This window comes from Geotrypetes seraphini, chromosome 5, assembly GCF_902459505.1.
Source record: "Geotrypetes seraphini chromosome 5, aGeoSer1.1, whole genome shotgun sequence".
Classification (NCBI taxonomy): domain Eukaryota; kingdom Metazoa; phylum Chordata; class Amphibia; order Gymnophiona; family Dermophiidae; genus Geotrypetes; species Geotrypetes seraphini.
In genome coordinates this window covers 3,736,741-3,750,732 of record NC_047088.1, presented here as the reverse complement: position 1 = coordinate 3,750,732, position 13,992 = coordinate 3,736,741, and the positions used below count along the sequence as shown (strand labels likewise).

Here is a 13,992-nt window from a genome sequence, read left to right as displayed (position 1 = left end):
TTCAACCGTGGTGCTCGGCCTTTGATGTAAATACCAGATCCTGCAATCAAAGTGATACATAAATATTCAACACCTATTTGCTGGGGTGATTTTAAGCACTGTTAACTGCATAACTACCAGATATCAAACTAATGTGCATATTAGCCCAGTCTCTGGTAATTATCCAGCTGGAAGCATCTGGAACCTGGTCCAGGGCCGGTGATGTTCCCTAATTGCTGCTATTGAAATGTTTGCATTTGTATTGTTGTTTTTTATTGATTAGTCAGAATCCCCTTTGGACTTCATTTTTTACAGGATAAGTGGAACAGAAATATGTTAAATTAAATTAACCTTAATCAGATCTTACACACAGATATACACTTCAAAGACACTTACACAGCTTTGGGTGCACACTTCACCCTGCAGATGTACCTTGTTCACATTTCTGCAGAAGAAAACACGCTGAAGACTCCAGTTCCCTTTATTTGCAATACAATCTCCAGTTCCCATCATGTGGTAGGAATACATTCTATAAATACTGTTAGACTGTCTCCCAGGGACCCCAGCACCTCATGGAGCTAGTGAGTAAAATCATTTCCGTTTCGGATTTTCTCCTACAATTCCAATAATGAATAAAAATATTCCAGACTGTCAGGAATCTGATGATTGTTTGACAAGGGGAATGGAGAAAGAAAAAGTTTCTTTAGGGGCCCAATGTGATATTTTTAGCCCTTACACCCTATGTATTTCACGTTGTTGGTAATCAAAGCTACTTAGAGGGTCGGTGTGAAGACAGAAGACTCCTACACAAGACACAAATGCCAGATATGTATCTAGAGATGAAAACATTGAACCAGCTCATCAGCTGAAAATGTGTCCTTCTAAAATTCTCCCCATCACTGACAGCCAACTGAATGTCTCTCTCTCATCCCTATACTCATACTGATTTGGGGCCTCTGTATCACAGAGCCAGCGAGAGATGCTAAAGGGTAGAGCCCCACTATCCATCCAGAAAAGTCCGTTTCATGAATCCTTGTAGCCCCTCTACTGAAAGATTTAGTCAATAGGCCAGTAGTGTGGCTCATGAGAAAAGGAGCAGACTGTGTCAAATTGTAGGCTTTATTTGACACTTCAGCTTTCAGGCCCTGGGTTTTTTTGATGTAAGTTTGTGATATAAATGAATAAACAAATATGGCCATGTTTTGCCTAAAATGTTGCTTCAGTTGGTATAAAAGTTCAACCTTCACCAAACTGACCTGGGCTTTCATGTACGTCAGAGAGACCGTTTTTCCTCACTCTTAAACTAACTGGTACCCATTTGCCCCTGAAGCAGCCCCTTTGGCAAAATGTTTCAACCCAGGAGCTGGAGTAACTAAAGTCTACCATAGGATCTTGCAAACCGTTTGCCTTGCTTCCTTGGATAGGTAGTGTGGCTTTCCAGAATGATGGTTTTCTCTCTGCCAAAGGGAGTGTCTGAAGCCTTTAAGATATCACAGGTTTTTCTACGTACTATACACCTTTGGTTGCTCAGATGAGAGTTCTTTTCAGAACTATACAGTACAGTAGATTTGCTTCTTGAATTGGTTTTGGGACAATCTTGTGTCTTAAGTATATAGGAAGCTACCTCTGTTTCAGATCATCACATGACCCCTGAGGCAGGCACAGTGTTGAAACATGGGTTGTGTCAGGTCCCCAAATACATTCTGCTTCCTCCAACTTAAGACTTTACCGTTCTGTCCCACCTGTGTTGAAAATTACCCCAGAAAATTATACACACATATTTACACCTGTTGTATAATTAGCTACAAACCATTCAGGATATTCAGGGAAGCCTCTGCTCTCGGTGGGTGGGTGACAGGATGCAACAGTAGGGCTCTGTATGTTCACTTTATCCCTGCAAGTTTCTGAAGGCTTTAAAAATTACCCTCCATCAGAGCTGAAAAACAAGAGCATAGGGACCTGCACTAAGTACCCCATTGTTAGGGCAGGTTACCCCTGTGTTTCTCTAATGAATCAGTGCCATTGAAAATAATGGGGCAGCTGGTAATTAAATTAAGATATCTGGTAAGAGATAGCAAAGGCAGACGGATAAGTCAAATGGAACTGGTGTGTGTGATTTTTTTTTGCTATAAGAACATAAATGTAAAAATGCTACAGAAAGGAGAAATGTCCCTGGAGCACTGATGGCATTCAGCACAGTGGGGAATGGGCCGGGACTCACAAAGACATAGTGCAGGGTGGCAACTCTGAGCTTCATAGTACATGGCAGTACCGATGGAGGCCCTCACAGGAAACAGCACTATATGACACCTCAAAAGTGGTAACAGGACACACTCCAGAGGCCTCACAGGACACAATTCAGTGACAGTCCCAGAGAGCTCAAGAAACACAGTGCGATACTTCATGGAGCTAATGGAAATAACAGTGTGACACTGACAAGGGTTGGGCTGCTCACAGGACAACACAGTACAACACTACCTGGGATCTTATGGGGAGGGGGGGCTCATAGGATACCACACAGTGTGACACTCCCTGGGAGCTCAGAATAACACACTTGGTGACACTGAAATGGGGGGGGGGGCTCACAGGACACAGAGTGTGTGTACTGCTGTGTGACTTTAGAAGGGGGTGCACAGTGCAGTATTCCCAGGACACAGCATAATGTGGCAGCCCCAGGGGGGTTGAAAGGGCTCGGAGAACTGGTGGAGGGACTGACAGTGCCAATACATGAGCGGTGACTCCAGAGAAAGAAAAGCTCCAGAGAATTGTTTCCATGTCATTTGTAATCATTAGTAAAGTAAAAGCAAGCAGATCCGAGACAGACCCGCAGAGCTGCCTCCCATCCCTGTTAGACTCACAGTCCAAGCTAAACTGGAAGAGAGGGTGCAAGCAGGACCTTTCTTCTCTCTGGGCCCTGCTCTGTCGTCCAGGGACCTACGATCAGGCTCTTCCTGGGAACTTCATTTTTCCTCAGGACAGAAAAGGAAATACAACTAGTAACCTATATGGGAAGGAGGTTTCCCCTTTCCTTTAACACCGACTAATGTGTGGGTAAGACAAAACCACAGGGACAACAGGTCTGATGGAGAAAAGAAAGGAATTTGTGTAAAACCCCAGAGTGAAATTAATATCAAACACAGCCAAAGACCCCTTATATACACTTTCCCTTCATCCTGTGTTTCAGAGACATGTTAAATACACTCAGCCAAATCTCTGTCACGGTCTTCCTCCGAGACTTCTCGGCTCCTTTTCTCTTTAACAGACTTTCTAGTCTATCTCCTTTCGTCTGGGAGATGTGATCTGTCTGCTGTCTAGGTTATATTCACTCGTCTTTTCTCTCCAACAGGCACATTCTAGCCATGTGTCTGATTACCAGATTCTTTGCTTTATTCTTTTCTTCAGTCATTTTAATGTCTTTCCAACCTCAGTCCATGGAAGTGTGTTTGCGTCTGTGTGGATGTTGCCTGTGGTGGCCCCTTGACATTGTTCACTGATGCAGTCATATCCAAAGTCTGTTTTCAAACTATACCCTGGTGGTGGAATGTGAATGAGGGAGCCCTGTACTGTTGAAGCCCGCAGCAAAGGTATTATAGGGATGAAGTGTCTGCAACCCTACTAAGGAATTGGGGATCATTGTAATGGTGTTAGGAGTCATCAGTGGAATGTCATCCGGCGAGCGGCGCAGGGTCAATGTGTAATCGGGTAGCGAGGTGAGGCGCAAGGCATCAGGAGCCTGTACTGTGTCACACTCACGATGAGCCTGATTCATCTGTAGGGAAGTGATTTCCTCCTCAAGGGTGTGGCTGATGTCATTGATGGCATTGTGCTGGGGACTGGGCTGCTGGTGGGTGTCTTGTCGCCGCTTGTCTTTCCGGTAGTAAAGAGCTGCAAATGCAAGCACATTCAGAAAGAGGAGGGAAGCACCAACAGCAATCGTAACACTGAGCTCTGTGGAGTAATCTCGTGATTCTTCCGCTCCTATTGGGCCATTTCCATCCTCTTCCAAGTTCCACTTCTCCTTGGCGTAGTCACTGTTATATGCTGGTGAGATGGGTGGGCGCTTGGTGGTCCAGACCTTGCCATTTGGACGCCGCGTAATGTGAGAGTTCTGTGTGGTGTCAGGTGGTGGCACTTTAGTGGTGGTTGAGGTATAATGGAACATGTCATGGAGGTTGTAGAGATGTGGTACCAGATGCTTCCAGAAGGCAACCTTGGTGGCACGGTAGTGATCACGCACCCGAGGCTTCAGACCAATGTGCAGGTAAAGCTGATCCCGAGGGTTGTACTTGGACCAAGCCACCTCTTCAAAGCGGTTTGCCTTGGTGTGGATGAACTTTGTGTCCTGTGGAACAGGCTTGTTCGGGTCCCTAACAATGAAAACAACCAAAACCTGCAAAAGTCATTTTCACTTTTCATCAGAATTCATGGGACACACACAACAGAAAAATGGCAGGAGATACATGGTGATGGTGAGGGGAAGGCAGATGAGAGTGAAAGCAGATCTGTGCTTTATCATTTTGACATAGAAAATCAATAAATACTGAGATTAGGAGAGCTGTGTTTAATGCAGTTATGATATTTTACAGACGAGAAAGAAGGTCGAGAATGAGCAGCAGAGGAAGGAAGTAGTATGGAAAGTTAGTGAATAAGGAAAGGGGCAGTGAGGACGAGGGAAGGGGTGCAGCTGGCAGTAGACCAAAGAATGAGGACAATTATGGGGCAGAGAGAAAGCAAAACATGAAAAGAGAGACAGAGACAGAATGAGGATAACAGGCAAGGAGTCTTTCCTCACCCGGTTTTAGCAAAGTTGGTCCAGTAGGTCATGACCACGGCACTCAGCATAATATCATTCTTGGAAAAGTTGCAGGGGAACAGATCAGTTGGGCCAATCATAGGGATCCCAAACACATAAGGCACCTCGTCTCCATGAGCTGAATCGGACCATGCCGGCTTCATCAGGCTCTGGCAGTGATGGTAGAAAGCATAAAAGTATGTTGGCGAGCCATAGCGGGCATGGAGGTCTGCTGTCACCACTGATGGCTCCACCCACTGGTGGTCAGTAAAAAGTGCAACCAGAGTCTTGCGGCGGGTCTCGGGGTTATCACGGTCTGCCCAGTCTGTGTACATGAATTTGATGGTTTCTCTCAGGGTATCTTTCCCCTCTGGGTATCCATATAAATTATCTACAAAATTGGAGACAGCATAGTCAAAGTCACTGCCAGACACTCCATCCTCTGCATCTACTACACTTTCCACAAACTTCAACCCTTCGCCCTGGTTCACCCCAAGCATGATGTCGTAGTTCAGGAATTCGCCCTGCTCCATGAGGATCTCAGGATCATCAGGGATCACATCGCCATCAATGACAGGTCCAAAAGCTACATGATAGCGTGCGGGTTGAATGTCTTGCTCTACCAGTTCCTTGGAACTCTTCTGACGCAGACAGTCCACCATGTCTACAGTGTCCAGAACATTGCATCCCACCTTCTCAGCCAGCATTCGGGTGTATTTTACAGGCTGGTAGTTCACCGCCCAGCTGGAGAGAGCAGATCCGCTCTGGATAATGGCTCTCTGGAAGAGTCCTGCAGAGGGAAAAAGACTCAGTCAGAACATGAGTACTAAGTCATACAGGGCCTAACTTTGGGAGTTGGTAGGTCAATTTTCAGAGGATTTAGGAATCAACATTTGGAAGTTAAGGGGCAGTATTTAGCCATGTAACTGACACATAAAGATGAGTGGATAACCGATCTGCCATTGAAATAGTGCTAAACTTAATAAGAGATTTTCAAAAGGCATTGCCTCAGCTAATAGGATGCAAATAGGGGTTATTGTATAACTGGAGGGCACGCAGTAGGCAGTCCAGTGTTCTCTCTAAGCCGGGCAGGAGTCCTTCAACTCCACTGCTGCCAGTGGGTGGTGGGCAGTGCTTCAACACTATAATTTTCTTCACTAGGGACAGGCAGATTTCTTGGACTCCTGCAGAGCTTGCCTGGTCCTATTGAAAATGTGATGGTAAAACAGCTCCCCCTACTGGCAGGACTCTAGGGGAGGACTCCTGCTCGAGTTGCCTTAGAGGGAACAGTGATAGGCACCCACTTTTCCATTATAGAATGTGGCCAGAGAGCTGATGCAGTGTGGCAAGTAATGCACAAAGTGGGAGCCTGCCCCTGTGTACGTCCCCATGCAAATACAGGCTGTGTAAGTTAAATGGATGTTTACAGAACAGCACTCAGGTGTGATACTAGCATAAAATATGTCAAAGGGTGCACATTGGGTAAGTCTCTGTTATCTGTACCCTTCTCCTCTACTTCCAATTCCAGACTGTTCCTTCTCTCTTGCTGCACCATAAGCCTGGAACAGACTGCCTGAGCCAGCATTCAAATCCAGGCTAAAAGCCCACTTTTTCAAGGTTGCTTTTAACTCCTAACTCCCACTTGCTTCTAAAGCACCCACTCCCGAGTGTTTAGGAGAAGAAAGTTTTGCATATAAACTAGTTCTAGTAGCGTTATCTGTTTAAGTAGGATGTCATCCATATTCAGCAGTACAACACAAGCAGAAAAGTAGGTTGACATTTGCTTGGAGTCAACTTCAAGCAGATTTTCTTTGGCTGGATATCACTCACAGGCTCATTTCCTACATTTAGGAAGCCAAGGAAGAGCCTAGTGCTGAAAGCCAGAGCCCTAAATTTGCCTCCCCCTAGTCACCCACTTTTCAGGTTCCTACACTTAGAACCTCAACTCAGAGGGGCCAACTGAGGCTTCTAACTCACAAAATTAGGTTCCTAAATCCATTGAAAATCAGTTCCTGCCTCTTAAGACTATTCTCAATGTCGGGAACAGGGTAAGTAGCTGCTATGTGCATATACTGGCTGTCTGCAAACTCATGTTCACGTCTCCAGAACATGCAGGTTTTAGCCATATTTAGAGTGTAAGGAGGGGGATTTATGTTTACTGAAGATTTATTTAAAGAAGGTAAGCCATCTTCACTTACACTGGTGACATTGGTAAAAACCACAGGTAAGAAGGGGTTAGAGCCTTGTGCCAGCCTCCTAGTGAGGGCAAAGCAGTTACCTCACTGGGAGTATCTGCCACCATTCTTCCCATGGCTTATACCATTGTCACCAGCCTAAGTGAAGATAAATCTGACCTGCAGAAGGCCCAGAGAAATTATCCAGGTTTAGAGCCAGTGTGGAAAACCAAGAACCATAAACCTTTTGAGATATAGAGTCAAATCACCCAGAAGAAACTCTTCTACTTCATGAATGGTATCATCTGATTATGTCAGATGATTTGTTACAATGAACCACCCATGATGACATTGGCCGCCCCACAAAAAAGTTGGTGGCGTAAATGCGCATGAGTCAAGTCTCTTTCATTTGAAAGGAAGCTCTGGAATGAGAGGGCTTAGGATGAAGATAAGAGGTGATAGGCTCAGGAGTAATCGAAGGAAAGGGTGGTAGATATGTGGAACAGTCTCCCGGAAGAGGTGGTGGAGACAGAGCACATAAGCACTGCCTCTGCCGAGTCAGACCATAGGTCCATCATGCCCAGCAGTCCGCTCCCGCGGCGGCCCCCCAGGTCAATGACCTGTAGTGATCTATTACTCAAGAGCATTTTGTCTTGTATAGTAACCCTCTAATTGTACCCCTGGATTCCCTTACCCTGAATTCAAGAAAGAGTGAGATCTCTTAGAGAGAGGCAGAGATCATGGTTATTGCGGATAGGCAGACTGGATGGGCCATTTGGCCTTTATCTGCCATTCCCCTTAACTGTATCCATGACATCCTGTTTGTCTGTCTTTCCTGTTTAGATTATAAGCTCTTTCAAGCAGGGATGGTTTTCTTACTCTTTGCGACTCTGTATAGCGCTGTGTGCATCTGTTAGTGCTATAGAAATAATTCATAGTAGTAGTCATGTTTCTATTGTTGTGAATGTTTAGGAAAGGGTGCAAAAATAATCGAGCTAGAAACCCAGCGTGGATAACAAAGGCAGTAAGAAAGGCGATAAGTGACAAGAAATCATCTTTCAGAAAATGGAAAAAGGACCCAACAAAGGAAAACCAGAAGGAGCACAAAAGACACCAGAAGGAATGCCATCGAGAGGTTAGGAAAGCAAAGAGAGAGTATGAGGAAAGACTGGCAGGAGAAGAAAGAAACTTCAAACCCTTCTTCAAGTATGTGAAGGGGAAACAACCAGCCAGAGAGGAAGTGGGACCACTGGACGACGGAGACAGAAAAGGAGTGTAAAGGAGGAAAAAGAAATAGCTGACAGGTTAAATAAATTCTTCTCGTCAGTCTTCACGAGAGAGGACACATCCAATATCCCAGAACCCGAGGAGACTATAAACGGAGACCACGACGAAAAGCTGGTTCAACTAGAGGCGAGCCGAGAGGATGTCCTCCGACAGATAGACAAACTGAAGAGCGACAAATCACCGGGTCCGGACGGCATCCACCCAAGGGTAATAGAAGAACTGAGAAACGAAATAGCGGAAACACTTTGTCAAATATGTAATCTATCCATGAAGACTGGGGAGATACCAGAGGACTGGAAAATAGCAAATGTCACACCCATCTTTAAGAAGGGATCAAGGGGAGACCCAGGAAACTACAGGCCGGTAAGCTTGACCTCGGTCCCGGGGAAGATGATAGAAGCACTGGTCAAGGACAAAATCTGCTAGCACATAGAAAAAAATAGACAACTGAAGGAGAGCCAGCACGGCTTCTGCAAGGGTAGGTCGTGCCTCATGAACTTACTGTACTTCTTTGAGGGGATAAGCAGCCAGATAGATAAGGGGGAAGCCATAGACATCATATACCTTGACTTCCAAAAAGCCTTCGACAAGGTACCCCACGAATGGCTGCTAAAGAAGCTGTGGAATCACGGGGTGCAAGGGGATGTCCACCGATGGATCAGGCACTGGCTGGCGGGCAGAAAACAGAGGGTTGGAGTAAAAGGGCATTACTCGGACTGGCAATGGGTCACGAGCGGAGTTCCACAGGGATCGGTGTTGGGACTGCTCCTGTTCAATATATTTATCAACGACCTGGAGACGGGGACAAAATGTGAGGTCATTAAATTTGCTGATGACACCAAACTCTGTAACAGGGTCAAAACCATGGAGGATTGTGAAGACCTGCAAAGGGACCTGACGAGACTGGAGGAGTGGGCAAAAAAGTGGCAAATGAGTTTCAACATAGAGAAATGCAAGGTCATGCACGTAGGGAAAAAGAACCCGATGTTCAGCTACAAAATGGGGGGAATATTGCTAGGGGTGAGCAACCTTGAAAGAGACCTGGATGTAATGGTGGACACAACTTTGAAACCATCGGCGCAGTGTGCGACAGCCTCAAAGAGAGCAAACAGAATGCTGGGCATCATCAAAAAGGGTATCACAACCAGGACAAAGGAAGTTATCATGCCGCTGTATAGTGCAATGGTGCGCCTGCACCTGGAGTACTGTGTCCAGTACTGGTCGCCGTACCTCAGGAAAGACATGGCAGTACTCGAGGGAGTCCAGAGAAGAGCGACTAAACTGATAAGAGGTATGGAAAACTTTACATACGCTGACAGGTTGAAAATGCTGGGGCTGTTCTCCCTGGAGAAGAGGAGACTTTTGAAGGGCATAGAAAAAGTGGATAAGGACAGATTCTTCGAACTGTGGGGAACCACGAGCACTAGGGGTCACTCGGAGAAATTGAAAGGGGGCAGGTTTAGAACAAATGCTAGGAAGTTCTTTTTTACCCAGAGGGTGGTGGACGCATGGAATGCTCTTCCGGAGGTTGTGATAGGCGAGAGCACAGTAAAGGGGTTCAAGAAAGGTTTGGATAGGTTCCTAAAGGATAAAGGGATTGAGGGGTACAGGTAGCAGCAGAGGTAGGTTATAGAAGTAGAGGTAGGTTATAAGGTCAAGAATTCACTTCACAGGTCGAGGACCTGGTGGGCCGCCGCGGGAGCGGACCGCTGGGCGAGATGGACCTCTGGTCTGACCCAGTGGAGGCAACTTCTTATGTTCTTATGACCAATTGATTTGATGTCCAATTACAGGCCCATAATCTCAATACCATTTTTTGTTAAATTGATGGAGGGGGTTATATATGTCCACATGTCGGTTTATCTGAGTTGGGTTAACCTTTTGCATTCTTCACAGTCTGGTTTCAGACCAATGTATAGTACTGAGATCATTTTGGCTTCACTTTTGGATCATATACATGGTCTTTTTAGCAAGGGTCAAAATGCTTTGCTTCTATAATTTGATCTTAGTAGTGCATTTGACCTGGGAGATCAGAACATACTGCTTGGTTGTCTTGATTCTATACGAGTCTCTGGGCAAGTCTATCAATGGTTTCAAAATATTTTGCATTCTAAGTCATTCTTAGAGTAATCCTTGCGGTGTACCTCAGGGTTCACCACTCTCCCCATTGTTTTTTAATATTTATTTATCCTGCTTCCACTACCACCACCGTTGCGACACGCGGCTGGGAGAGGGAGTGGGAGAGCTGTGCTAGGCGCTGGGAGAGCAGAAAGCGCCAGCACAGAATCGGAGACATCGGGGCAGCGGCGTGAGTAGCTCTGCCCACCCCATTACATCAGCAGCCAGCGACCGGGCTCTTCCATAAAAGGAGGCGAGCCAACGGGCGCTGCTACTGCTTCCACTACTACCACCGTTGCGACACGCGGCTGGGAGCGGGAGTGGGAGAGCAGAGGGAGAGCTGTGCTAGGCGCTGGGAGAGCGGAAAGCGCCAGCACAGAATCGGAGACATCGGAGACTTCGGGGCAGCGGCGTGAGTAGCTCCGCCCACCCCATTAAATCAGCAGCCAGCGACCGAGCTCCTCCATAAAAGGAGGCGAGCCAACGGGCGCTGCTACTGCTTCCACTACCACCACCGTTGCGACACGCGGCTGGGAGAGGGAGTGGGGGAGCAGAGGGAGAGCTGTGCTAGGCGCTGAGAGAGCGGAAGGCGCCAGCACAGAATTGGAGACATCGGAGACTTCGGGGCAGCGGCGTGAGTAGCTCTGCCCACCCCATTACATCAGCAGCCAGCGACCGGGCTCCTCCATAAAAGGAGGCGAGCCAACGGCGCGCAGCCGTTCGGCGCGAGCGCCTTTGCGAAGAGCCTTAAGGCGAGCCAAACTACACTTGACTAGGATATCTTAGAGCAGCAATCTATCCCTTTACCCTAACCCTTCACCCTAATCACTCAAACCCTCATACTAACTTGCAACTCTCACACTAACTCACAGACAGCCACCCTTTCAGTTACCCCCAGCTCTTAACCTCTCGGACACCTAATCTTAACTTCAATCCCTCACACACCTTAAGCTTTCAGACACCCAAATTTTTCACAATCTCGCACTAGCTCTCAGTTGGATTTTTCTAACTCTCTCTCATTTTCTAATTTACTGACAGGCAGACCTGAAAATCACAACTTGGAAATGGCAGGGAGGACTAGAAGCACCAAGGCTACAATCAAATCCAGCATTCCAGTCGCCATGGGGATCCAGGAGGAGATCATGGACTGCGTGTGGAGGGAGGAGGATCCAGGACGGTGGGCAGAGGTCTCCGTGCAGACGGAGTCCATCGCCCGGCATTACACTACGGTCTCCACGCAGACAGAGGAGGCCGCTCAGCTGGATGGAGCACTCTTGCAGGAACTGTGGAGCCTCAGGGAGGAGGTGGTACGCCTGAGAAGCATCCGAGAGGATGAAGCCTACATCGACGGAGTCGTTCAGGAGATGTCCCAAATCACAGAGCAGTCCCATGACAAGTCTATTCTCGAGACGCCCAAATCATCAGCTTTGAAACCAACAATTGGGATACAGGAAATGGCTGGCGGCAATGACACCTGGCAGCTGATGACCTCTTCCACAGGCAAACATAGGCGATCCCCCCCCCCCTTTTTCAATCTCTTCATCCTCTTCTTTTTCTTCCCAACAGGCCAACCCTACGTCAACCCCTCAACTCGTCCTGAGGAACAGATTCCAGATTCTTCAGGAAGAAGCTACCGACGAAGAGCAGAAGCAGGCCCAACACGCAGCTCCATCTGCTGACCGACTTCCCCCCCCACAACGGAAGAAACGGAGAGTAATAGTCATTGGGGACTCCATGCTGAGGGGCACCGAGGGACCAATCTGCAGACCGGATACACACTCGAGGGAGGTTTGCTGTCTGCCTGGAGCCAAGATAAGGGATGTCACCACCAGCCTGAATAAACTTCTCACGCCTCATGATTATTTTCCCTTGCTTCTTGTCCACATAGGTACAAATGACACTGCCAGGAACACCCCAGAGACCATCACCAAAGACTTCGGAGCCCTGGGGTTGAGGCTGAAGCAGACGGGTGCGCAGGTAGTCTTCTCATCAATACTCCCAGTTAGAGGCAAGGGAAGAGCCAGAGATGAATGTATCCTGAGAACTAACGAGTGGCTACAAGGATGGTGTCGGGATATGAACTTCGGATTCCTAAATCATGGAGAGGCGCTACAAGGACTTCAGGGACCAGACGGACTCCATTTGACCAGCAGGGGTAAGAACATCTTCGGACACCGACTAGCCCGCCTGCTTCGTAGGGCTTTAAACTAGGTAAGTTGGGGGAGGGTTCCTACTCATATACTGGTGTGGAAAGGAACTATCCTGATGGAATGAGTCGACACTCTGCTTCCGAGGTAAGGACCCACATTGCAAACAGTTCTCTAGGAGACACACAGAATCAGGTAGGAAACACCTCACAGGGACTTAGCAAACACAAGGTGTGGAGGGCCATGTATGTTAATGCACACAGTTTAGGCAATAAAATTCTAGAACTGGAAACTGAAATAAGTGATGCCAACCTAGATGTGGTGGCGATATCCGAAACTTGGTTCACGGGCGGGATATGGCTATACCAGGGTACAATTTAATCCGTCAGGACAGAGAGGGCAGGTTAGGTGGAGGGGTAGCACTATACATTAAAGAGGACATCAAAACCACCAGGATCACAGATGTCAAGTACACCGGGGAGTCCCTCTGGGTAAACCTAGACCCCCAAGACAACTGGAAGACATGGATGCAGAATTAATTGAAGACATAGAGAATATCACTCTACGGGGCGACACTGTACTGCTAGGGAACTTCAACATGCCTGATGCAGACTGGAACACATTTTCAGCGACAACCAGCAGCAGCAGGAGGCTATTAACCTCCATAAAGGGAGCACATCTTAGACAGATGGTAACAGAGCCCACTAGGGCCCAGGCGATCCTCGACCTGGTACTCACCAACGGGGAAAGCGTCTCAGAGGTCTCGGTAGGAGATACGCTAGCTTCCAGCGACCATAACATGGTATGGTTCAACCTTAGGAAAGGCTTCCCTAAATCAATCACAAAAACAAAGGTACTCAATTTCCGGGGCACCGACTTCGCACGCATGGGGGATTTCGTCCATCAGACGCTGCAGGACCAAGCAGAGACCGGTAATGTGGAAGCTATGTGGTCGTCCCTGAAATCATCCATACACGAAGCAACTAGTTGCTACATAAAATCAGTAGATAAACAGCAAAGAAACAATAAACCTCAATGGTTCACTGAGGAGATCTCGCATCTCATTAAGGAGAAGAAAAAAGCATTTCTTTCCTAAAAGCGTACGCAGAGAAGAGAAGCTAAAGTAGAATATAGGACCAGATCTGCAGCGGTCAAAACAGCAGTTAGGGAGGCCAAACTTCGAGTGGAAGAAACTCTGGCAAAAACCATTAAGGAAGGGGACAAATCCTTCTTCAGGTATATTAGTGATAGGAAAAGGAACACGGACGGGATAGTACGCCTTAGACGACCGGACGGAAACTTGCGGTAGCGGATTCCGAAAAAGCCGAACTACTAAATGAATACTTCTGCTCAGTCTTCACCTGCGAGGCACCGGGACACAGACCACAGTTGAAGATAAAACAAAATGCGGAAGACCCGTTTCAGAATTTTGAGTTCACACCTAGAGACGTCTACAGCGAAATGACAAGGATCAAGGTAAACAAGGCCATGGGAC

General features: G+C 47.3%; 1 protein-coding gene across 9 annotated transcripts in view; it reads right to left on the bottom strand.

The window, feature by feature from the left end:
• Positions 1 to 235: 235 nt before the first annotated feature.
• NLGN3 (neuroligin 3) overlaps positions 236 to 13,992 on the bottom strand; it is a 149,858-nt gene continuing 136,101 nt past the window's right edge. For all 9 annotated transcript variants that reach the window (XM_033946116.1, XM_033946114.1, XM_033946117.1 and 6 more), the window contains 2 exons: positions 4,772 to 5,561; positions 236 to 4,346 (listed from right to left, as the gene is read on the bottom strand). In XM_033946116.1, the coding sequence (XP_033802007.1) occupies positions 3,503 to 4,346; positions 4,772 to 5,561 (1,634 nt within the window). In that variant the 3' untranslated portion in view covers positions 236 to 3,502. The remainder of the gene's footprint in view (positions 4,347 to 4,771; positions 5,562 to 13,992) is intronic.